The sequence below is a fragment of the Mchenga conophoros genome, linkage group LG2, assembly GCF_057382185.1.
Source record: "Mchenga conophoros isolate Kocher_MC1m ecotype Shallow Benthic linkage group LG2, M_conophoros_male_GT1.1, whole genome shotgun sequence".
NCBI lineage: Eukaryota > Metazoa > Chordata > Actinopteri > Cichliformes > Cichlidae > Mchenga > Mchenga conophoros.
Genome location: NC_140527.1, coordinates 31,285,817 through 31,312,524, shown reverse-complemented (window position 1 = coordinate 31,312,524; position 26,708 = coordinate 31,285,817). Strand labels below are relative to the sequence as shown.

The 26,708-nt window shown below is 41.2% G+C and overlaps 1 protein-coding gene across 42 annotated transcripts in view; it reads right to left on the bottom strand.

Moving 5' to 3' along the window:
• LOC146582295 (protocadherin alpha-C2-like) overlaps positions 1–26,708 on the bottom strand; it is a 213,204-nt gene that overhangs the window by 26,418 nt on the left and 160,078 nt on the right. Inside the window, exon 1 of one of the 42 annotated variants that reach the window (XM_085294303.1) lies at positions 23,401–25,794. The exons of 37 other annotated variants lie outside the window; for them this stretch is intronic. In XM_085294303.1, the coding sequence (XP_085150429.1) occupies positions 23,401–25,779 (2,379 nt within the window). In that variant the 5' untranslated portion in view covers positions 25,780–25,794. Of the gene's footprint in view, positions 1–7,552; positions 10,435–10,542; positions 13,339–13,690; positions 16,202–18,558; positions 21,227–23,400; positions 25,795–26,708 lie in introns of those variants that run through there. 4 more of the 42 variants (XM_085294231.1, XM_085294240.1, XM_085294340.1 and 1 more) reach the window with 4 other exon arrangements.

Below are 26,708 nucleotides of genomic sequence, written 5' to 3'. Positions count from 1 at the left end.
GGGTGGTGATAAGTTCTTCCTTTTATCTGTGACCAATTGTAAGCTTGTGATGTTCTCAGTTAGCTGCAGGGCATTTATTATATGTGCTTTTTTTTGTCCATCACATCCTCACAAACTCCCGTTTCTTTTCACCATCTCACACTCAAGGCTCTTGTCTGTGCTGCTGCATGTGACTTCCTTCAAAATCCTGTCCTATTTTGGAACAGATTCTCTAATCTCACACACTTTTCCCTCACTCGCTTTGCTCCCTAATTTTTCTGACTAGGCATTTGTGCTGCAGAAGCACTGCATCTTTGGACTGCATCCTTCCCTTTCCTCTGTCTCTGTTTCTCTCAACATATCCACCATGTTTGCTTTGTGCTTGCATCTACGTAACACATGCTGGGAAGGATGCCTGGGTGGGGGCGGGTGTATACTGGCAGCTCGCTGGAAACAGACTAGTTCATCATTTCATTATGGCTTAAACAGTCGTCATGGTAACCACAGATGGCAGCACTAACCTCACTCTGTCACAAAGGACACACCCTTGCAAAGGAGACAAACAGGAAGTGCTACATAAGATGTATGTCTGTGTGACATACAGACAAAGAGAGAACAATAAAGAACAATGAATGAATCTGTGCTGGTCAGTCACCCTGTGTTATAACTGAGGTGAGGGCATTTCTTTGTAATGCCTTCTATCCAACTGCTGAACTCATCAGGCATGAGTTGTTGTCATGTTGCAAGCCATAAATGCTTAGCTTCGACAACGATAATGTACTTCAAAATCAATAATTTAATAGATTTTGGAGCACCAGGGAGTACAGATAAATGTTCTGATGGTTGCCTGGATAAAAGCCTCTCCTCCTCATCCTCAGCCTATGCCCCAACCAACCGATTTAGCTGTGATTGACACTAGGTGTTGTCGGCCCCGCCCAGCCGCAGAGCCGAGTTGGGAGGGGGGGGGGGGGGGGGGGGTTGAGCCTAGCGGAGCTGATACCTCGATCGGTACTGAAGCTCCCTGCCGCTACTGCCACTGCAACGAGTAGCGGAAAATTACCTGCCCCTCCCCCCATCTCTTCCTCTCTCATACACATTCACAGAGAGCTGCAGCATACAGAGCACACAAGCTAGTGGATTCCTTTACCGCAGAGAGACAGCTTCAGACATTGTGTGAATGTGTGTGTGAATGGGTGGATGACTGTGTATAGTGTAAAGCGCTTTGGGGTCCTTAGGACCAGGTGAAGTGCTATACAAATACAGGCCGTTTACCGTTTACCATTTTTTCAGGATCCACGTTGTGCAGAGAGTTTGTGCATATAGCAGAGACTGTGTCGCACACAGAGCAACGCAATCACAAATCCCAGGTTAAGTCACATAGCACTGTCATATTTAAATCACACGCTGACCCACTTATAAGTTGCACAGGCCATACTAGTCGCTCACAGTATTCAAATTGTGTCTAACAGATTTGAAAAAGAGGGAGGGAAAACCCTGGATCAGTCGTCTTCACGGTGAGCCAGCCAACGAACGGAGTTTTGACAGATCAGGCCACGCTTGTTTGGGCTGAACCACTCCCTGAAATGAGGTCATACCGTCTCAGTGACTCAAAGGATCACGGATCCGGCGTTACACAGTGTACTACCAAACGTAACCTGCATTATCTGAACATATTCCACCAGTTTAAAGCAACAGCGATATCAAATGCATACAAATGTCACGAATAGATGTAAAAAATCTAATGGGATCAAAGAATACGAGGCGCTTCTTTGCTGCTTGACACGAGCTGATTAGGGCTCTGTGCAAACATTATGGATGTTTATGAAAATGTATTAGATCGTATTTGCAGTGCTCCACATGTCTGCAAAGATGGACAGTAATTCTCTGATTGTTCAGAGAAGAGGAAGAGGGGGGGAGGGGAAAGAGGATCTTGCTTCATGAGTATATATACTATTGTGTATATACACAGTTAAACGACTATCTATTATTAAACAAACTATCACAGTGGCCTATAAAAGCATAACTGTGTTTAACAGTTCATCGAGTGCAAGTGCAGAGCTTGACAGCTATAATATTAAAGCAAGGAGGCATGACAGCAGTATGAGGGCAATAACACATTGCATACTAATCCATTAAAAAGTAGCCATATTAATTTTTCAAAATATTTAATAAACAATTGATTTGGGTATATTGCAGCGACAGTTTGAATACAAACAGTGGAAAATTAAGAGCTCTAATGGTTGACAGAGTGACTGACTGAAATGTCTGAGACAGCCCAAGAGAATTAAAGGCCATGCATGTCTAGAATTCTCTGTGGGTATTTTTACTTACATTGACTTTTGTTTAACCTCGTCTTTTGACAATGCTAATGCAACATTCTTATAGATTATTGAACATAACAGACGATTAGTTACAGTTATGAGTAACACCCGTGCTTTTGCTGCTACCAGTCTAATTGTCAACTATGGAAAAGGCTGACAAATCCACTAAGGCATCAGATTCAACAGCAAATTCCAAAAGTAAACATCTGTGTGGAAGTGTGGAAGTTTGTGGATATTTATAGACAAAAAATGAACAAAATGCAAAGAGAGCTTAATGAATTAACTGCAGGCAAGAAAACAAATGCCTTGATTAGACCTATCAGTTCAGTGCTGCTGGTGCAGGCATACATTACTGATGTGATTCAGTTGTGTTTATGAGAACTTACATCCTTATAACTTGCCATTGACATTTCTGCTTCTACCTGGCATGGCTATTTTTGGGCATGTTAGCATCAGCAGAGGCAGCTGTAACACTTAGTGCTTAAACTTTGATGTCGGTGCAAATAGAACTATACAGAGTCCCTTTCCTGTAGCTGTTAAATCTAACTACTGTCTCTTTATTCTCAGCTAAAGTCTTCTTATTCTGGCATCTCATTTTGTAGCAACATCAAAGCCAAAAATACTATCTGAATAGTAATATCATGGCCTGACTTCATACATTTAAAAAATAGTTTTATTGATGATGAATAGTGCTAGGAGTGACAGACTTTACCTGTTAACTGCCTAGCAAAAACAGCAACAACAAAAAAACAAAAAACAAAATAAGACACCTCACTGGAAAAAAAACCCAAAACATTGAAACTACACTCTGGAAGCAGATATTAAGTTCAAAACTTCTTTAAGCATTATGTAAAGATGTAAAGAAATAATATGAGGCTAATAATAATCTATATCATCATAAGAAAATAGCGACATTTCCATAAAAGCATCACCCTTTTCGATCTGTTTGGGTAATGCAAAATCATGAAATCAAAATGCTTTTGATTTGAGTCTATAGCCAAATCTTAATTATAGAAAAGCCATAAAGCAGGACAGGGTACATCTTCAAATGGAACTAAACTGAGTGGAATAAAAGTAAATATACACACAGAAGCAGGAGTTACTGAGCTAAACTGAATTTCTAAATAGTATTAGCTTAGAGAATGGCTGCAATACAGTTTGGAGCCACCAGCGGCAGCACTGAGCTCAGTGCCGGTCAGCTCTGCTCTGCTAATCTGGTGTTGCCAAGCGAAGAAGTTTTTAAAAATGTCACATACGAACTGTATTCGCGCTCACGGAGAATAGTTTCTCTACATGACAGAAAAAAGCAGTCGAGTTTCTGCTTCATTCAATTCCTCCGATAAGTTTTTGTTTCCTCTTTGCTTCCATTAGTAACCGAATGACCACGAACTATGATGGATTATCAGATGATTGCTTCAGACTTGTCAGGACAGTAACTCATCACAACCACCTCTGCAAAATCACTTTCTACTCCAAGAAAACAGTAAGTGTGTTAAAACTCTCTTTGCTCTCTTTGGTAGCAGCGAAGTCTCAAATAAGCATTTTTTTTTTCAAATCAAAGCTGTTTACGGCATATCAGTTGTCTTATGTTTAAATAGATTTTTGATCCCTTTTGCAGCTGCTGTGGCTATCTGTCTACCTGTTGTGAATGAGCAAACAACGTTAGAAATGACATTTCAAGCTCCATAGATTGTGAATATTGTTACTATTGTTCTTCTGGCTAGTTTTTCGTAACATGGGTGCTAGCAACCGATTTAGTAAAAGCCCACGTCGGTAGCGGAGACTATGATATCATTGTTCACGTGTTTTGTTATGGATAAGGTCCTGCTAGATCCTGATCCCGTAATTTCTCGTGAAACCCCTAAAAACTGTGGCAAAACCAGTATTAAAATGTATATGGTCAGTGAACGCTCCCTTCGTACCGAGTCGGAGCACTGCATTAAGAATGGAGTGAGTACACTGAATGTTATTGTTGTGCTGAGATTCCACACAACACCAACAGTAAAACTTCCTGTATCCACGTTAGACTTCTTCGGCTCTCGTGAGCTTTTAAACGAATTCCTTCTGCAATGCAATGTAGTCTAATTGCTTAATTTACTCTATTAGTCTATTTATGGTCTTTGTATTAACCAATATAATAATTTTTTTTTAAAATTTCTAATGTTTTAAATGGCTATGTACCCCAGCGTAGGGTGATGCAGTAAATATTGCAAAAGAGTTCTAACGGGCGCCCATGATTTCAGCACCAAGGACAGTGCTCATAATAATGTCTCATACCAAACGCCTTCAGATAGAGCAGTAAGCGATTTTAATACTCGATTTTATATCTTACCTTCTCTTTGTTAGGTAAAGTTTGAGTTCTTGTAAAAGTGTCTCCTCCGTTAATACTGATCAGTTCTCCATCTACAGGTGGAAACGGGGCGGGGAAAACCACTACGTCACTCTTGAGTGTGTCTGAGCTGAAACACACGTCATACTGCTGAGTAGCTTTAGAGTAAGACCAGCTCCCGTCAGGGTGGGTGGTGATCATGGGGGCGCTGTACCTGCTGAAAGTGCCGTCTGTCCTGTGGCATCTGACTGCTATTAAAGTGATGAGGCTGAGCAGAAAGATGACGGACACCGACACAATGGCGATCAGCAGATACAGGTTCAAATCCGAGAAGCTGTCCTCCTTTACAGGCACATGTCTGAACTGAGTCTGGATTTCAGCCGTGCTTTCAACCACCACCACATCAATAGACACAGTAGCTGACAGGGAGGGTTCTCCGTTATCAGAGACCAAGACCACCAAGGGGTGAGTTTTGAGGTCATTGTCACTCATTCTCCTCCTAGTCCTGATCTCCCCGGTGCTGGTTCCGATCCTGAACAAGTTGTTTCCTTTGGGCTCAGACAGGTGATAAGAAAGCAGCGCATTGTATCCAGAGTCTGCGTCTACAGCCCTGATTTTTGCCACAAAGTATCCCGCTTCAGCAGAATAGGGGATGTTCTCACTGTTAACGGAGCCATGCTCAGAATATGGCGCGAGGATTGTTGGATTATTGTCATTTTCATCCAAGATTAAAACGTTTACAGTGACGTTGCTGCTGAGTGGGGGAACACCAGAGTCTGTGGCCTGAACTTTAAAGTTGAAAGTTTTTAACTCCTCGTAGTTAAACGACTGCAGGCTGATTATATCTCCAGTCTCAGAGTTCACGTTAATAACTGACCCTATAACATTGGGTTTGTTATTATGTATGACTTGAAATGTTACTTTTGCATTTTCGTCAACATCAGGATCATCTGCACTCATGCTATAAATAACAGCGCCGACTGGACCGTTTTCTTTTACGAAAATGTTTATCACAGGATCTGCAAAACGCGGTGCGTTATCATTAACGTCAGAAACGTGAACCGTAATCACGCTCGTGCTGGAAAGAGGCGGTAGCCCTTCATCTGTCGCCATTATTGTTAAATTATACTGAGAAGCCCGTTCTCTGTCTAGAGTTCCGTCTACGACTAAAGAGTAATGATTCTTATATGTGTTCTTAATTTTAAAGGGCACAGAATCAAGTACTCTAACCTGAACGATGCCATTTTTGTCTGCGTCATAGTCCTTCACCGTTAAAAGCCCAACCATTGTGTCTAGGGGTGCATCCTCCCTCACCATGTTGGCTAAAGATGTAACTGTAATTTCTGGTGGATTATCATTAACATCTGTGATTTCAATGAGAACTTTACAATGAGATGCTCTTGGGTTTTGCCCTTTGTCTTTCACTTGGACTCGAATTTCAACTGCACTGTGTTTTTCGTGGTCCAGCTCCCCATTTACTGTGATCTCCCCTGTTATGGGATTAATGGCAAATTTGTCGACATCGTTATCATTGTCTTGGTTAATAAAAGAATATTGTATTTCTCCATTAAGACCCTCATCTAAATCTCGAGCATGCACGGAAATTACGCTTGCACCGCGCGGCGTGTTCTCGACCACTGTGGCTTTGTACAGGGGTTTGTCAAATTCTGGAATATTGTCATTGACGTCTTGCACATTAACGGTGATGTATAACGTGCCTGATTTAGGAGGTTTTCCTCCGTCTGTAGCCGTCAGTGTTAATTTAATAACAGCCTGTTTCTCGCGGTCTAAGGTTTTATGCAGTGCCATTTCAGCAGACATAGTGGGCTCTCCAACATTCTGCACATCCAATGTGAAATGCTCATTTTGGCTCAGCTTGTAGCTCTTCACTGAATAACTTCCGACATCTGCATCAAATGCCTTTGGGAGAGCGAATTTCTCACCAGGAAACGCTAACTCGGAGACGTTCAAAACAACCTCCGGTATCCGAAACGAGGGCGCATTGTCGTTTACATCCAAAATTTTAACCTCGAATCGATATAGATTCAGCGGGGAGCTCACAATGGCTTCTACTTCCAGTGAGCACTTCACATTTCGAGAACATAGCTCCTCTCGGTCTATTCTGTCTTTCACCAACAGTACTCCCGTCTTAACGTTTACTTGGAAATACCTCGTATTAGGTCCTGAAATTTGAAAACCTCTGGCTTCCAGTTCATTAACATCTAGATGTAAATCCTTTGCCAAATTTCCCACACTGGTACCCGGGCTCGACTCCTCCGTAATAGTATACACAATCTGTGCCGCCGCTTCACTCCATATGTAAAATACAGGGGACAAATAATAAATCCAGTTCCGGAAAATAGTCCCTTGTAGCATTCTCGTCATATCCTACTAACCAAGTTAATTAGACAAAAAATCACACAGACGGTAACATTGCGCGATAAGAGTACGTCCAGTCTATTGCCCTTAAATACAGGGAGGATTTTCTGCTACTGCTGTGACAAAGAAAGAATTACAAACCCGCTGTAAAGGGAGGAGCGTCGAACAGACCCCCCGCCCCCTCCCCCCTGTTTAATCGCCATGAGCTGTTGGCGACATCTTGTGGTAATTATAAACAATAAAAAACAGCATAAAAAGAGATGCTGAACGCATTAAGGGTTTTAATGGAATAACATTTTGATTTACCACCTGCTAAAAAGACAGATATCTATCTATCTATCTATCTATCTATCTATCTATCTATCTATCTATCTATCTATCTATCTACCTACCTACCTACCTACCTACCTACCTACCTACTACCTACCTACCTACCTACCTGAAGTTAATATGTGTTGCAAGATTTTTTAAAAAGCTGATGCAGGACAATTTGGGAGGGCAAAAATCATTCACCTTTCTGCACTGAATGTGTCAACATTCTTACCTTCTCTTTGTTAGGTAATGTTTGAGTTCTTGTAAAAGTGTCTCCTCCGTTAATACTGATCAGTTCTCCATCTACAGGTGGAAAAGGGGCGGGGAAGACCACCACGTCACTCTTGAGTGTGTCTGAGCTGAAACACACGTCATACTGCTGAGTAGCTTTAGAGTAAGACCAGCTCCCGTCAGGGTGGGTGGTGATCATGGGGGCGCTGTACCTGCTGAAAGTGCCGTCTGTCCTGTGGCATCTGACTGCTATTAAAGTGATGAGGCTGAGCAGAAAGATGACGGACACCGACACAATGGCGATCAGCAGATACAGGTTCAAATCCGAGAAGCTATCCTCCTTTACAGTCACATGTCTGAACTGAGTCTGGATTTCAGCCGTGCTTTCAACCACCACCACATCAATAGACACAGTAGCTGACAGGGAGGGTTCTCCGTTATCAGAGACCAAGACCACCAAGGGGTGAGTTTTGAGGTCATTGTCACTCATTCTCCTCTTAGTCCTGATCTCCCCGGTGCTGGTTCCGATCCTGAACAGGTTGTTTCCTTTGGGCTCAGACAGGTGATAAGAAAGCAGCGCATTGTATCCAGAGTCCGCGTCTACAGCCCTGATTTTTGCCACAAAGTATGCCGCTTCAGCAGAATAGGGGATGCTCTCACTGTTAACGGAGCCGTGCTCAGAATATGGCGCGAGAATCATGGGACTGTTGTCATTTTCATCCAGGATTAAAACGTTGACAGTTACGTTGCTGCTGAGTGGAGGAACACCAGAGTCTGTGGCCTGAACTTTAAAGTTGAAACTTTTTAACTCCTCGTAGTTAAAAGACTGCAGGCTGATAATATCTCCAGTCTCTGAGTTTATATTTACAACAGAGGTTATTGGAATACTTTTTGAAAAGTCACTGAGCAGGGAATATGTCACTTTAGCATTTTCCACTAAATCAGGGTCGATGGCAGTAATTGTTGATATAATAGCTCCCACTGCACTATTCTCTTTTACATATACATTAACAACAGGTTCTGAGAATAAAGGGGCATTGTCATTCACATCAGAAATGTGAACAGGAATAACACTAGTACTAGAAAGAGGTGGAGTGCCTTCATCAGTGGCTATCATGGTTACATTATATTGAGAAATACTCTCTCTGTCTAGAGGCCCATCAACTGTTAATGAATAATAATTTTTGTAATTTACCTTGAGTTTAAAAGGCACCACCCCAAGAAGTTTAGCACTGGTGAGTCCATTACTGCCCCCATCTTTGTCTGTTACAGTCACCAAAGCCACAACTGTACCTATCTCTGCATCTTCTTTAACTGGGCTCATAAGAGAAGTTACAGTGATTTCAGGCGTATTGTCATTCACATCAATTACTTCCACTAACAATTTACCATGCGTACTTCGTGATGGCGTACCTTTATCTCTTGCCTGTATACGAATATCATATGCTGTATTCTCTTCATAGTCTACTTCTCCTACTACAGTTATTTCCCCCGTGCCTGGGTTTATTGAGAATAAAGCTTCTGGTTTGAAATTTCCCCTTTTAATAAACGAATACAGTATTTCACTGTTTATTCCCTCATCTAAATCTGTGGCACTTACAGTGACTATAGAGGTCTGAAACTGGGTATTTTCAGTTACCTGGGCCTTATACAGAGGCTGACTAAATACTGGAGAATTATCATTTATATCCATAACATGCACAACTATCCTTAATGTTCCAGATCGGGGAGGTTTTCCTCCGTCCAGAGCTGTTAAAACAAGGTGAATAACAGATTTTTTCTCTCTGTCTAAAGATTTTTGCAGTACTAATTCAGCAGACTCACTGTGCTGTCCGCCGCTCTGCACGTCCAATGAGAAATATTCATTTGGACCAAGCTTGTAGCTTTTTACCGAGTTGCTGCCCGTGTCTGCATCGTTTGCCACTGGGAGCAGATATCGCTCCCCAGTGGAAGAAGACTCTGAAATATTTAAAATTTTTTCATTTTCAATAAAGGATGGAGCATTATCGTTAATATCAGTAACCTGCACCTCTATGCGATGCAGATGCATCGGGTTGTTCAGAATTGCTTCTACGCTCAGGGAACATTTCGCAGTATTTGGACAGAGCTCTTCACGATCAATCCTATTGCAAACATACAGAGCACCAGTTTTTAAATCCACGTCAAAATGTTTATTTGAGTTCCCAGATACAATTCGTAAGTCCCGTTTTTCCAGCTCGTTAACGTTAATGTGTAAATCCTTTGCGATATTTCCAACCACCGTTCCTTTGTCAACCTCCTCGGCAACGGAGAACGAGAGCTGCGCTGCAGACGCGTCACACAAACAGAGCAAAGCTATGATTTTTATCCACATTGTGAGTCTTTGTCCTCCACGCCTCGTCGCTGCCACACAATGAACGAAATAATAATTTCGGAACATATCCACTTCAGAGGTGACTAACAGAGAAAGCCGTTTCCGTCTTGTGGCAATTTTTCTGTTTTTGACAAAGCACTAGTGGACTACGGCAGACTCGCAGGGAGAGGAGGAGTCTGGGGGAAAAAAAACCCAACAAAAAAAACAAAACCCTGACCCATAAATAAATTTATGGCCTCGAGCGACACCAACTGTTTGTTTGGTCCAGATATGTATGATATTTACCAAGCATAAGAAATATTAGTACATGTGTCGTAATTGGATCTTTGAAACGGTATATTTTGTAAAAGTAGACAAAGCAGTAGAAAATATGAATGTAAAATTCACAACATATTGTTCAACTTTTTATAACAAACAATAACAAACGGTTGGCAAAGAAATGATGGTCGATGGTCAGTTCAGCACCATAGACAGCGTACTCAGTACTAAGTCATTTAGGAGCTCGACTCAATCCTGGCTTTAAGTACCATTCAGTAACCGTTTCATAAGCTGTGTGCTAAAAAGTGCTATACAAATAAATTTGCCGTATTACGATTAAATCAAAGACCAAACCCAGTCTAAGGTTATGGTGAACTCACCTTCTCTTTGGTAGGTAAAGTTTGAGTTCTGGTAAAAGTGTCTCCTCCGTTAATACTGATCAGTTCTCCATCTACAGGTGGAAACGGAGCGGGGAAAACCACCACGTCACTCTTGAGTGTGTCTGAGCTGAAACACACGTCATACTGCTGAGTAGCTTTAGAGTAAGACCAGCTCCCGTCAGGGTGGGTGGTGATCATGGGGGCGCTGTACCTGCTGAAAGTGCCGTCTGTCCTGTGGCATCTGACTGCTATTAAAGTGATGAGGCTGAGCAGAAAGATGACGGACACCGACACAATGGCGATCAGCAGGTACAGGTTCAAATCCGAGAAGCTGTCCTCCTTTACAGGCACATGTCTGAACTGAGTCTGGATTTCAGCCGTGCTTTCAACCACCACCACATCAATAGACACAGTAGCTGACAGGGAGGGTTCTCCGTTATCAGAGACCAAGACCACCAAGGGGTGAGTTTTAAGGTCATTGTCACTCATTCTCCTCTTAGTCCTGATCTCCCCGCTGCTGGTTCCGATCCTGAACAGGTTGTTTCCTTTGGGCTCAGAGAGGTGATAAGAAAGCAGCGCATTGTATCCAGAGTCTGCGTCTACAGCCCTGATCTTTGCCACAAAGTATCCCGCTTCAGCAGAATAGGGGATGCTCTCACTGTTAACGGAGCCATGCTCAGAGTAAGGAGCGAGAATTGTTGGATTATTATCATTTTCATCCAGGATAAAAACGTTGACAGTCACGTTGCTGCTGAGTGGAGGAACACCAGAGTCTGTGGCCTGAACTTTAAAGTGGAAAGTTTTTAACTCCTCATAGTTAAAAGACTGCAGGCTGATTAAATCTCCTGTTTCTGAATTGATGCTTACAAATAAATTTACTGGGATACTGTTTGAATCGCCTTCTAGCGAATACGTTACTTTAGCGTTTTCATTTATGTCGGGATCGACTGCATTGATAGTATAGAGCCGAGCACCAACTGGTCTATTTTCTTTTACATAAATATTAATTGCAGGTTCAGCGAAACCAGGCGCATTATCATTGACATCAGAAATATCAACATTAACAACACTGGAGGCCGATAAAGACGGGGTACCTTCATCGTTAGCTATAATTGTGACGTTGTAAACAGGCCGCTGCTCTCTATCAAGAGTTCTGTCTACAACTAAAGAGTAATAGTTTTTGTAATTTGAAATCAACTTAAAAGGTGTGGAACCAGCAAGTTTACCGCGAGTCTGACCGTTTTTCCCTCCATCTTTATCAGTCACTGTCACCAAAGCGACAACGCTTCCTATTGCAGTATCTTCTCTGACAGGGTTCATGAGTGACGTCACCACAATTTCTGGGGCATTGTCATTTACATCAACTATCTCAACCAATAGCTTCCCATTTGCTCTTCGAGGTGACGGACCTCTGTCTGTTGCTTGCACATGAATATCATATGCTGACTGTGCTTCATAATCCAAATGACCCTTAACTGTGATTTCACCAGTTTCGGCATTTATAAAAAACAAATCAGCTGGATCGAAGTTTGCACGTTTGACAAAAGTGTAAATTACTCTCCCGTTGTCCCCTTCGTCTAAGTCTGTGGCATTGAGTTGAATTACTAATGATCCGGCTGGAGCATTTTCATTTACACGTGCTTTATAAAGTGTTTTGCTAAACATTGGTGTGTTGTCATTTGCATCCAGAACATGGACTATAATTTGTACGCTTCCGGTGTTAGGAGGTTTGCCTCCATCTACAGCGGTCAGTGTTAGTTTAACGACGGCTTGTTTCTCTCGATCCAAAGCCTTCTGCTGCACTAGTTCAGCGGATGCAGTGTGTTCTCCGCCTCCTTGTATATCTAGAGAGAAGTATTCATTTGCACTCAGCCTGTAAGTCTTTACCGAATTACTGCCTGTGTCTGCATCAAGAGCCAGCGGAAGCAAGAAATGCTCGCCCGCGGGTGAAGATTCAGAAATGTTCAGTGAAAATGATTTCTCTACGAAGGCCGGCGCGTTGTCATTTAAATCAGCAATCGTGACTTCGATGCGTCGGAGCACCATAGGATTGCTCAGTATAACCTCCAAGTTTAGTGTGCATTTTATCACGTTTGGACAGAGCTCCTCGCGGTCTATTCTCTCATTAACATAAAGATCCCCTGTTTTAAAATTAGCCTCGAAATATCTCTTACTGTATCCAGACACAACATTTAGATTCCTCGTTTGCAGGTCTCGAACATTGACGTTTAAATCCTTTGCGAGGTTTCCAATCACAGTCCCTTTGTCCACCTCTTCAGAAACAGAGTACGATATCTGAGCCACAGACCAGCCAGATAAAAGCAGGACGATCGGCAAACACAGAATTTCATTATTCCTTATACTTCCCATCGCTGTTTTCAAAGACGGAGACGCAATTCAAATTATTTTCATCTACAAAACACCAAAGAACCAGCCAACGTGTAAAAATTTATCCTCTCTGGTTTTCTGCTTTTTATCGCCATTCCTGTCCTTCGCACAAAGCACTGCCACCCTGCTGACGCTTCATACGTAAAGGAGGAGACTGAAAAATCCCAGCTTTCTTAAACATGTGGTCAATACCGACCCCATGCGTTACAAATTAGATATGACTATGGTTTAAAAATAGAGGAGCACAACCAGTATGTTTTATTATCAGATGCAGTTTTACTGACCAAAGAGACCCTTTAAACAGGCTGACAACACATAATGAATAACTCTGTTAAGATATAGAAGAAATGTGAAGAATTACCATTAATTCCTCCAATTTCACTAAATAAAACAGGGCGAGATTATTGTACATAGAATAAAACAAAAGAAAAATCTTAACATCAAGCAAGTTTAACTGTTACACTGCTTAAAAACCCAAGACGGAGCTCTGGTTGATTTATGTCAGTTTTCGTTAACAAAAAAAAAAGAAACTAGGGTATTGTCATCCAGAAAACTTTTTTAGTTTTTAGTTAGGAATCTTTAGTTACCATTGCAATTTCTGACAGTTCATTTTTTCAAGAATAGAATAGAAGTTCAAGAATAGAGACTAATTTTACACATACTACAGATAGGACGTTTTAAAAGGAAATTAGACAAGGAATGTGTCCATTTGTTTGTGTGAAAATCTGTAGTATGGACTAAAAGACTAAAATCAACTCACCTTCTCTTTGTTGGGTAATGTCTGAGTTCTTGTAAAAGTGTCTCCTTCGTTAATACTGATCAGTTCTCCATCTACAGGTGGAAACGGGGCGGGGAAAACCACTACGTCACTCTTGAGCGTGTCTGAGCTGAAACACACGTCATACTGCTGAGTAGCTTTAGAGTAAGACCAGCTCCCGTCAGGGTGGGTGGTGATCATGGGGGCGCTGTACCTGCTGAAAGTGCCGTCTGTCCTATGGCATCTGACTGCTATTAAAGTGATGAGGCTGAGCATCAAGATGACGGACACCGACACAATGGCAATCAGCAGGTACAGGTTCAAATCCGAGAAGCTGTCCTCCTTTACAGGCACATGTCTGAACTGAGTCTGGATTTCAGCCGTGCTTTCAACCACCACCACATCAATAGACACAGTAGCTGACAGGGAGGGTTCTCCGTTATCAGAGACCAAGACCACCAAGGGGTGAGTTTTGATGTCATTGTCACTCATTCTCCTCTTAGTCCTGATCTCCCCGGTGCTGGTTCCGATCCTGAACAGGTTGTTTCCTTTGGGCTCAGACAGGTGATAAGAAAGCAGCGCATTGTATCCAGAGTCTGCGTCTACAGCCCTGATCTTTGCCACAAAGTATCCCGCTTCAGCAGAATAGGGGATGTTCTCACTATTAACGGCATCGTGCTCAGAATATGGAGCAAGAATTGTTGGATTATTATCATTTTCATCCAAGATTAAAACGTTTACAGTGACGTTGCTGCTGAGCGGAGGAACACCAGAGTCTGTGGCCTGAACTTTAACCTGGAACGTTTTTAACTCCTCATAATTAAAAGACTGCAGGCTGATTATATCTCCTGTCTCGGAGTTTATATTTAAAATAGATGAAACTGGAATGTTTTTAAGAGAACTATCTAACAGTGTGTAAGTCACCTTTGCATTAACATCTAGATCAGCATCGAAGGCATTTACTGTATAAATTACTGAGCCCGTTGGACTGTTTTCTTTGACATACACATTAATAACAGGCTCCGTAAATCGGGGTGGATTATCATTAACATCAGAAACATGAACAGTAATGACTTTGTTACTGGACAGAGGTGGAGCTCCTTCATCCGTGGCTGTAATGGTGACATTATAAACAGAAGTGGTTTCTCTGTCCAGCGGTCCATCTACAACTAAAGAATAATCATTTTTGTAGTTGGACTTGAGATTAAACGGAACAGATCCAACTACCTTACAGCTGGTTACACCATTCTTCCCTCCATCTTTATCACTTACTGTAATAAAAGCAACAATAGTCCCCAGTTCAGCGTCTTCTTTTACCGGTGTCATTAGTGACGTCACTGATATTTGTGGGGGATTATCATTTATATCAATTATCTCTATCAGTAATTTAGCTTGTGCACTACGAGGAACGGGACCCTGGTCCGTTGCTTGTACTCTGACTTCATAAGCAGGCGTCTCCTCATAATCCAATCCACCCTTCACTGTGATTTCTCCTGTTTCTGAATTGAGATCAAAAATATTTGATGGATCAATATTCCCTCGTTTGATGAAGGAATATAAGATTTTACTGTTCATGCCTTCATCTAAATCTGTGGCATTTAACTTGATAACAAGTGTTCCGGGAGTGACATTTTCTTTGACACGCACTTTATAAAGCAGTTTGCTAAACGCGGGAATATTATCATTTACATCGATTACATTCACATGTATCTGCAATGATCCCGTTCTTGGAGGTTTTCCTCCATCTACAGCGGTCAGTATTAGATTGATTACTGACTGTTTTTCTCGGTCCAAAGCTTTTTGCAGCACCAGCTCAGCAGACACACCGTGCTCTCCGCCGCTCTGCACATCAAGTGAGAAATGCTCATTTTGACTGAGCTTGTAGGTCTTCACTGAGTTGCTTCCTATGTCTGCATCCACGGCCACAGGGAGAAAATATCGCTCTCCCGTTAACGATGATTCAGAAATATTTAAGTAATACCTGCTTTCAAGAAATGCAGGTGAATTGTCGTTTACATCTAATATATTAACCTCTACGCGATGTGCAGTCATTGGATTGCTTAGAAAAGCTTGTAATTTTAAGGAGCATTTTATAGTCAGTGGACAAAGCTCCTCTCGGTCTATCCGCTCCTCAACTAAGAGATTCCCACTCCGTAAGTTAACGTTAAGATATGTCTTACTGTAACTGGAAACCACACGTAGATCCCTGTTTTCTAGTTCCTGTACATTGATGTTTAAATCCTTTGCGAGATTCCCCACCACTGTGCCTTTGTTCACCTCCTCGGAAATCGAGTAGGCTAACTGCGAAGCAGCCCAGTGCCAAAGACAAAGAAACACAACAATGCGAATCCAGACGTGTTCCTCCTTTGGTAGAATATACATTGTTGATCCACAAAAAGAAGTGAACACAAGTGGACATTAATCCTTATTCGAGATACACCCGAAGCGATAAATGACATAAGGAGCTCCTGCTCTCATCGTCACAGCACCTTCCGCGGGTGTGCAATGGCCGATGAGTATTTCATTTTTTCCCGTGCAGGGAGGAGTTTTAACTACACAAATACATTTAGGTCTATGGTCTCCTGCGACATCATGTGGTGATAGACTGATAACAAAACACAATAAAGAGTACTAAATTCCTGTTAAAAATTGTTAATATTGAAGTTCAGTATAGAAATAAAACATATTATTTCGATTGTAAGCGAGAAATCTGGTTGATAAAAAACTCGCTATTTCCGTGACTAAAGGAACATCTGTAACATTATGAAAATTCAACGTAAATGATTACTTTGATTCGAATTCCAGAAATAGTTATTCTGTATTAATATGATTTTTTTAAAAGAATGAAAGGAAAATGTTTTGTTTTTTAGTGTATGAAAACACAACATCCATACGTCCTAAACAGGGCAACGTACCGTCTAATACCACGGACAGCGAGTTTTCACCACATTCAAGCACAGTCACTGAACATTACAACAAAATGACAACTGCTACAAAAAGTCAACGTTTAAGGCTCAGTCACCATGGCAATCAGCGTAGATCATAAAATGTCACTGAAACGTTATTCAGCAGTCAAAAGTAGCATATTAGCATAGTGCCACGAACCTCTATCACTCAGTAATAAATGAACCGTTTATGTAAATACAGAAGTGATAGAAAACATATAGGCATTTAAAGCCTGGTAAATTTACACGCACCATGTCACATTAAAAAAAGAACAAAATAATTAAGAAAATGCAAGCATGTGCAAAGAGAGGAGGATTTTCACTGCCTAACTTCAAATGGTATTATTGGGTGATGAATGTGAAACAACTTAGAGCTTGTTACCTACTGCAGCAGTCAAACCCATTTGGTCCCAAATAGAGACGGAAGTTAATGGCGGTATTTCTCTTTCAAAGGAGCTGTTTGACACCAGCCACAAACTTACCCATCCTATAATTGCAAATGCAAAGATATTGTGGTGTAAATTACAAAAGCCGGGTTGTTGCAACTTTATGGGGGAATAAAATAATTTTAATTGGAGGGACACCAGTTGACTGGCTACAGTGGAGTAAGGCAGGCATCTATCAGATTTTGGTTGACTGTGGGACCAAATGTTTTTTAATCTTTGATCAAGTTGTGGAGATAATTTGCAGCTTAATCAGTTGTGGAGATATGTTCAAATACACAGCTCACTATCGAAGTGGCTGGGAACCCCCTTGTGTTGTCTTGTGGGCAGTCCTGTGGAAGTACTGCTCTCGAGATCATCCTTGGGTAAAGGTATCACTTCTAAGTTTTATCATTTATTGCAGGGTCGGTTAGCTGAACCTCTTCTTAAAGTTAAGGGCTATTGGGCCCAGGACTTGGCATTGGATATATCTTCAGTTGAATGGGACTCATGTCTCCATAACGTTAATACTATGTTTAAAGAAATAGGCAGTAGATTTATCCAACTTAAGATAATCCATAAGTGACATTGAACACTGCAACAATTGTATAAATGGAACTTGGCCCCCCACAGACGATTGCTGGAGATGTGACGGTCTAAATGCTTCGATTTTACATATCCTTTGGAGCTGTTTGACACTTCAGGACTGGTGGGAAAACACAATGGAGGTCATTTTCAGTGTTTTGAAAAGATTTGGTATCTCACCAAAATTGTCCATACTTGGTATAACTACAGAACTTTCCGATTGAGACTTTTCCTGCAATACAAAAAAAAAAAAAGGATTATCTTGGCTCTTAATACGGCAAAACGGGTCTTGTTAAGACATGGGCGGAAAAAGAAACCCCCTCACTATGAGGAGTGGCTAATGACGATGGTTAAGTTGGCATCTTACGAAAAAGTGACTTATGATTTATTAGATAAATTGTACCAATATAATTGTATTTGGTCCCCCTTCACTAACTGACTTTCTGTAACTTGAGGGGCAGAGGAGTAATGAGAGAGTGGTTGCTGTGGGGTTTGGTGTGTGAAGAAAGAATATGATGATTTTTATTTTTTGTTTATTTGTTTTCTGTTTTGTTATTAAAGTTCAAAACGGAAATAAAAATTGTTGAAGATAAAAATAAACAGAAAATACCCCCCCCCCCCCAAACAACCCAAAACTAAAAAAAAAATAAGACGCTGTCTTTAATGCTGAAAAAGCTTAAAAGCGATGCTACAGCTTAAGGTGACCTACTCATCGTCAGCATAATGCCACAAAGGTTATTCAAGCTGTTTGGAAGTCTGAAGGACTGGGAATAAGACTTGGTGTACTATTGCCTAACTGATGCTCAACTAAAGCTGCAGAATGTGTATGTATGTCTACACCAACTACACAAGAAATTGCAGAAGCTATAATTTTATGATCGCACTATGACGTTTTACAAAACAAGTACAAATGTCCTACCTTCTCTTTGTTAGGTAAAGTCTGAGTCCTGGTAAAAGTGTCTCCTCCGTTAATACTGATCAGTTCTCCATCTACAGGCGGAAACGGGGCAGGGAAAACCACTACGTCACTCTTGAGTGTGTCTGAGCTGAAACACACGTCATACTGCTGAGTAGCTTTAGAGTAAGACCAGCTCCCGTCAGGGTGGGTGGTGATCATGGGGGCGCTGTACCTGCTGAAAGTGCCGTCTGTCCTGTGGCATCTGACTGCTATTAAAGTGATGAGGCTGAGCAGAAAGATGACGGACACCGACACAATGGCGATCAGCAGGTACAGGTTCAAATCCGAGAAGCTGTCCTCCTTTACAGGCACATGTCTGAACTGAGTCTGGATTTCAGCCATGCTTTCAACCACCACCACATCAATCGACACAGTAGCTGACAGGGAGGGTTCTCCGTTATCAGAGACCAAGACCACCAAGGGGTGAGTTTTGAGGTCATTGTCACTCATTCTCCTCTTAGTCCTGATCTCCCCGGTGCTGGTTCCGATCCTGAACAGGTTGTTTCCATTGGGCTCAGACAGGTGATAAGAAAGCAGCGCATTGTATCCAGAGTCTGCGTCTACAGCCCTGATCTTTGCCACAAAGTATCCCGCTTCAGCAGAATAGGGGATGTTCTCAATATTAACGGCGTCGTGCTCTGAATATGGAGCAAGCATTGTTGGATTATTATCATTTTCATCCAGGATTAAAACGTTTACAGTCACATTGCTGCTGAGCGGAGGAACACCAGAGTCTGTGGCCTGAACTTTAAAGTGGAAAGTTTTTAACTCCTCATAGTTAAAAGACTGCAGGCTGATTATATCTCCAGTCTCTGAGTTTATATTTAAAATAGATGAAACTGGAATGTTTTTAAGAGAGCTATCTAACAGTGTGTAAGTCACCTTTGCATTAACATCTAGATCAGCATCGAAGGCATTTACTGTATAAATTACTGAGCCTGTTGGACTGTTTTCTTTGACATACACATTAATAACAGTCTCCATAAATTTGGGTGCGTTATCATTAACATCAGAAACATGAACAGTAATGACTTTGTTACTGGACAGAGGTGGAGCTCCTTCATCTGTGGCTGTAATGGTGACATTATAAACAGAAGTGGTTTCTCTGTCCAGCGGTCCATCTACAACTAAAGAATAATCATTTTTGTAGTTGGACTTGAGTTTAAACGGAACAGATCCAACTACCTTACAGCTGGTTACACCATTTTTCCCTCCATCTTTATCACTTACTGTAATCAAAGCAACAATAGTCCCCAGTTCAGCGTCTTCTTTTACCGGTGTCATTAGTGACGTCACTGATATTTGTGGGGGATTATCATTTATATCAATTATCTCTATCAGTAATTTAGCTTGTGCACTACGAGGAACGGTACCCTGGTCCGTTGCTTGTACTCTGACTTCATAAGCAGGCGTCTCCTCATAATCCAATCCACCCTTCACTGTGATTTCTCCTGTTTCTGAATTGAGATCAAAAATATTTGATGGATCAATATTCCCTCGTTTGATGAAGGAATATAAGATTTTACTGTTCATGCCTTCATCTAAATCTGTGGCATTTAACTTGATAACAAGTGTTCCGGGAGTAGCATTTTCTTTGACACGCACTTTATAAAGCAGTTTGCTAAACGCGGGAATATTATCATTTACATCGATTACATTCACATGTATCTGCAATGATCCCGTTCTTGGAGGTTTTCCTCCATCTACAGCGGTCAGTATTAGATTGATTACTGACTGTTTTTCTCGGTCCAAAGCTTTTTGCAGCACCAGCTCAGCAGACACACCGTGCTCTCCGCCGCTCTGCACATCAAGTGAGAAATGCTCATTTTGACTGAGCTTGTAGGTCTTCACTGAGTTGCTTCCTATGTCTCCGTCCACGGCCACAGGGAGAAAATATCGCTCTCCCGTTAACGATGATTCAGAAATATTTAAGTAATACCTGCTTTCAAGAAATGCAGGTGAATTGTCGTTTACATCTAATATATTAACCTCTACGCGATGTGCAGTCATTGGATTGCTTAGAACAGCTTGTAATTTTAAGGAGCATTTTATAGTCAGTGGACAAAGCTCCTCTCGGTCTATCCGCTCCTCAACTAAGAGATTCCCACTCCGTAAGTTAACGTTAAGATATGTCTTACTGTAACTGGAAACCACACGCAGATCCCTGTTTTCTAGTTCCTGTACATTGATGTTTAAATCCTTTGCGAGATTCCCCACCACTGTGCCTTTGTTCACCTCCTCGGAAATCGAGTAGGCTAACTGCGAAGCAGCCCAGTGCCAAAGACAAAGAAACACAACAATGCGAATCCAGACGTGTTCCTCCTTTGGTAGAATATACATTGTTGATCCACAAAAAGAAGTGAACACAAGTGAACATTAATCCTCATTTGAGAAATGTACACCCGAAGCGATAAATGATATAAGGAGGTCCTGCTCTCATCGTCACAGCACCTTCCGCGGGTGTGCAATGGCCGATGAGTATTTCATTTTCTTCCCGTGCAGGGAGGAGTTTTAACTACACAAATACATTTAGGTCTATGGTCTCCTGCGACATCATGTGGTGATAGACTGATAACAAAACACAATAAAGAGTACTAAATTCCTGTTAAAAATTGTGAATATTGAAGTTCAGTATAGAAATAAAACAAATATTAATATTTTGATTGTAAGCGAGAAATCTGGTTGATAAAAAAAACTCGCTATTTCCGTGACTAAAGGAACATGAAAATTCAACGTAAATGATTACTTTGATTCGAATTCCAGAAATAGTTATTCCTTAGTAATATGATTTTTTTTAAAGAATGAAAGGAAAATGTTTTGTTTTTTAGTGTATGAAAACACAACATCCATACGTCCTAAACAGGGCAACGTACCGTCTAATACCACGGACAGCGAGTTTTCACCACATTCAAGCACAGTCACTGAACATTACAACAAAATGACAACTGCTACAAAAAGTCAACGTTTAAGGCTCAGTCACCATGGCAATCAGCGTAGATCATAAAATGTCACTGAAACGTTGTTCAGCAGTCAAAAGTAGTATATTAGCATAGTGCCACGAACCTCTATCACTCAGTAATAAATGAACCGTTTATGTAAATACAGAAGTGATAGAAAACATATAGGCATTTAAAGCCTGGTAAATTTACACGCACCATGTCACATTAAAAAAAGAACAAAATAATTAAGAAAATGCAAGCATGTGCAAAGAGAGGAGGATTTTCACTGCCTAACTTCAAATGGTATTATTGGGTGATGAATGTGAAACAACTTAGAGCTTGTTACCTACTGCAGCAGTCAAACCCATTTGGTCCCAAATAGAGACGGAAGTTAATGGCGGCATTTCTCTTTGAAAGGAACTGTTTGACACCAGCCACAAACTTACCCATCCTATAATTGCAAATGCAAAGATATTGTGGTGTAAATTACAAAAGCCGGGTTGTTGGGATTTTATTAAATCTCCTTTAGCAACTTTATGGGGGAATAAAATAATTTTAATTGGAGGGACACCGGTTGACTGGCTACAGTGGCGTAAGGCAGGCATCTATCAGATTTTGGTTGACTGTGGGACCAAATGTTTTTTAACCTTTGATCAAGTTGTGGAGATAATTTGCAGCTTAATCAGTTGTGGAGATATGTTCAAATACACAGCTCACTATCGAAGTGGCTGGGAACCCCCTTGTGTTGTCTTGTGGGCAGTCCTGTGGAAGTACTGCTCTCGAGATCATCCTTGGGTAAAGGTATCACTTCTAAGTTTTATCATTTATTGCAGGGTCGGTTAGCTGAACCTCTTCTTAAAGTTAAGGGGTATTGGGCCCAGGACTTGGCATTGGATATATCTTCAGTTGAATGGGACTCATGTCTCCATAACGTTAATACTATGTTTAAAGAAATAGGCAGTAGATTTATCCAACTTAAGATAATGCATAAGTGGCATTGAACACTGCAACAATTGTATAAATGGAACTTGGCCCCCACAGACGATTGCTGGAGATGTGACGGTCAAAATGCTTCGATTTTACATATCCTTTGGAGCTGTTTGACACTTCAGGACTGGTGGGAAAACACAATGGAGGTCATTTTCAGTGTTTTGAAAAGATTTGGTATCTCACCGAAATTGTCCATACTTGGTATAAGTACAGAACTTTCCGATTGAGACTTTTCCTGCAATACAAAAAAAAAAAAGGATTATCTTGGCTGTTACTACGGCAAAATGAGTCTTGTTAAGACATGGGCACAAAAAGAAACCCCCTCACTATGAGGAGTGGCTAATGACGATGGTTAAGTTGGCATCTTACGAAAAAGTGACTTATGATTTATTAGATAAATTGTACCAATATAATTGTATTTGGTCCCCCTTCACTAACTGACTTTCTGTAACTTGAGGGGCAGAGGAGTAATGAGAGAGTGGTTGCTGTGGGGTTTGGTGTGTGAAGAAAGAATATGATAATTTTTTATTTTTTGTTTATTTGTTTGTTTTCTGTTTTGTTATTGAAGTTCAAAACGAAAATAAAAATTGATGAAGATAAAATAACACGCTGTCTTTAATGCTGAAAAAGCTTAAAAGCGATGCTACAGCTTAAGGTGACCTACTCATCTTCAGCATAATGCCACAAAGGTTATTCAAGCTGTTTGAAAATCTGAAGGACTGGGAATAAGACTTGGTGTACTATTGCCTAACTGATGCTCAACTAAAGCTGCAGAATGTGTATGTATGTCTACACCAACTACACAAGAAATTGCAGAAGCTATAATTTTATGATCGCACTATGACGTTTTACAAAACAAGTACAAATGTCCTACCTTCTCTTTGTTAGGTAAAGTCTGAGTCCTGGTAAAAGTGTCTCCTTCGTTAATACTGATCAGTTCTCCATCTACAGGTGGAAACGGGGCGGGGAAGACCACTACGTCACTCTTGAGTGTGTCTGAGCTGAAACACACGTCATACTGCTGAGTAGCTTTAGAGTAAGACCAGCTCCCGTCAGGGTGGGTGGTGATCATGGGGGCGCTGTACCTGCTGAAAGTGCCGTCTGTCCTATGGCATCTGACTGCTATTAAAGTGATGAGGCTGAGCAGAAAGATGACGGACACCGACACAATGGCGATCAGCAGATACAGGTTCAAATCCGAGAAGCTGTCCTCCTTTACAGGCACATGTCTGAACGGAGTCTGGATTTCAGCCGTGCTTTCAACCACCACCACATCAATCGACACAGTAGCTGACAGGGAGGGTTCTCCGTTATCAGAGACCAAGACCACCAAGGGGTGAGTTTTGAGGTCATTGTCACTCATTCTCCTCCTAGTCCTGATCTCCCCGGTGCTGGTTCCGATCCTGAACAAGTTGTTTCCTTTGGGCTCAGACAGGTGATAAGAAAGCAGCGCATTGTATCCAGAGTCTGCGTCTACAGCCCTGATCTTTGCCACAAAGTATCCCGCTTCAGCAGAATAGGGGATGCTCTCACTGTTAACGGAGCCATGCTCAGAATATGGCATGAGAATCGTGGGACTGTTGTCATTTTCATCCAGGATTAAAACGTTTACAGTCACATTGCTGCTGAGTGGAGGAACACCAGAGTCTGTGGCCTGAACTTTAAAGTGGAAAGTTTTTAACTCCTCATAGTTAAAAGACTGCAGGCTGATTATATCTCCAGTTTCTGAATTTATATTTAAAACAGATGAAACTGGAATGCTTTTAAGAGAGCTATCTAACAGCGTGTAAGTCACCTTTGCATTAACATCTAGATCAGCATCAAAGGCATTTACTGTATAAATTATTGAGCCCGTTGGACTGTTTTCTTTGACATACACATTAATAACAGTCTCCATAAATTTGGGTGCGTTATCATTAACGTCAGAAACATGAACAGTAATGACTTTGTTACTGGACAGAGGTGGAGCTCCTTCGTCTGTGGCTGTAATGGTGACATTATAAACAGAAGTGGTTTCTCTGTCCAGCGGTCCATCTACAACTAAAGAATAATCATTTTTGTAGTTGGACTTGAGATTAAACGGAGCAGATCCAACTACCTTACAGCTGGTTACACCATTTTTCCCTCCATCTTTATCACTTACTGTAATCAAAGCAACAATAGTCCCCAGCTCTGCGTCTTCTTTTACCGGTGTCATGAGGGATGTCACTGATATTTGTGGGGGATTATCATTCATATCAACGATCTCAATCAGTAATTTAGCATGTGCACTACGAGGAACGGGACCCTGGTCCGTTGCTTGTACTCTGACTTCATAAGCAGGCGTCTCCTCATAATCCAATCCACCCTTCACTGTGATTTCTCCTGTTTCTGAATTGAGATAAAAAATATTTGATGGATCAATATTCCCTCGTTTGATGAAGGAATATAAGATTTTACTGTTCATGCCTTCATCTAAATCTGTGGCATTTAACTTGATAACAAGTGTTCCGGGAGTGACATTTTCTTTGACACGCACTTTATAAAGCAGTTTGCTAAACGCGGGAATATTATCATTTACATCGATTACATTCACATGTATCTGCAATGATCCCGTTCTTGGAGGTTTTCCTCCATCTACAGCGGTCAGTATTAGATTGATTACTGACTGTTTTTCTCGGTCCAAAGCTTTTTGCAGCACCAGCTCAGCAGACACACCGTGCTCTCCGCCGCTCTGCACATCAAGTGAGAAATGCTCATTTTGACTGAGCTTGTAGGTCTTCACTGAGTTGCTTCCTATGTCTCCGTCTACGGCCACAGGGAGAAGATATCGCTCTCCCGTCAACGATGATTCAGAAATATTTAAGTAATACCTGTTTTCGAGAAATGCAGGTGAATTGTCGTTTACATCTAATATATTAACCTCTACGCGATGTGCAGTCATTGGATTGCTTAGAACAGCTTGTAATTTTAAGGAGCATTTTATAGTCAGTGGACAAAGCTCCTCTCGGTCTATCCGCTCCTCAACTAAGAGATTCCCACTCCGTAAGTTAACGTTAAGATATGTCTTACTGTAACTGGAAACCACACGCAGATCCCTGTTTTCTAGTTCCTGTACATTGATGTTTAAATCCTTTGCGAGATTCCCCACCACTGTGCCTTTGTTCACCTCCTCGGAAATCGAGTAGGCTAACTGCGAAGCAGCCCAGTGCCAAAGACAAAGAAACACAACAATGCAAATCCAGACGTGTTCCTCCTTTGGTAGAATATACATTGTTGATCCACAAAAAGAAGTGAACACAAGTGAACATTAATCCTCATTTGAGAAATGTACACCCGAAGCGATAAATGATATAAGGAGGTCCTGCTCTCATCGTCACAGCACCTTCCGCGGGTGTGCAATGGCCGATGAGTATTTCATTTTCTTCCCGTGCAGGGAGGAGTTTTAACTACACAAATACATTTAGGTCTATGGTCTCCTGCGACATCATGTGGTGATAGACTGATAACAAAACACAATAAAGAGTACTAAATTCCTGTTAAAAATTGTGAATATTGAAGTTCAGTATAGAAATAAAACAAATATTAATATTTTGATTGTAAGCGAGAAATCTGGTTGATAAAAAAAACTCGCTATTTCCGTGACTAAAGGAACATGAAAATTCAACGTAAATGATTACTTTGATTCGAATTCCAGAAATAGTTATTCCTTAGTAATATGATTTTTTTTAAAGAATGAAAGGAAAATGTTTTGTTTTTTAGTGTATGAAAACACAACATCCATACGTCCTAAACAGGGCAACGTACCGTCTAATACCACGGACAGCGAGTTTTCACCACATTCAAGCACAGTCACTGAACATTACAACAAAATGACAACTGCTACAAAAAGTCAACGTTTAAGGCTCAGTCACCATGGCAATCAGCGTAGATCATAAAATGTCACTGAAACGTTATTCAGCAGTCAAAAGTAGCATATTAGCATAGTGCCACGAACCTCTATCACTCAGTAATAAATGAACCGTTTATGTAAATACAGAAGTGATAGAAAACATATAGGCATTTAAAGCCTGGTAAATTTACACGCACCATGTCACATTAAAAAAAGAACAAAAGAATTAAGAAAATGCAAGCATGTGCAAAGAGAGGAGGATTTTCACTGCCTAACTTCAAATGGTATTATTGGGTGATGAATGTGAAACA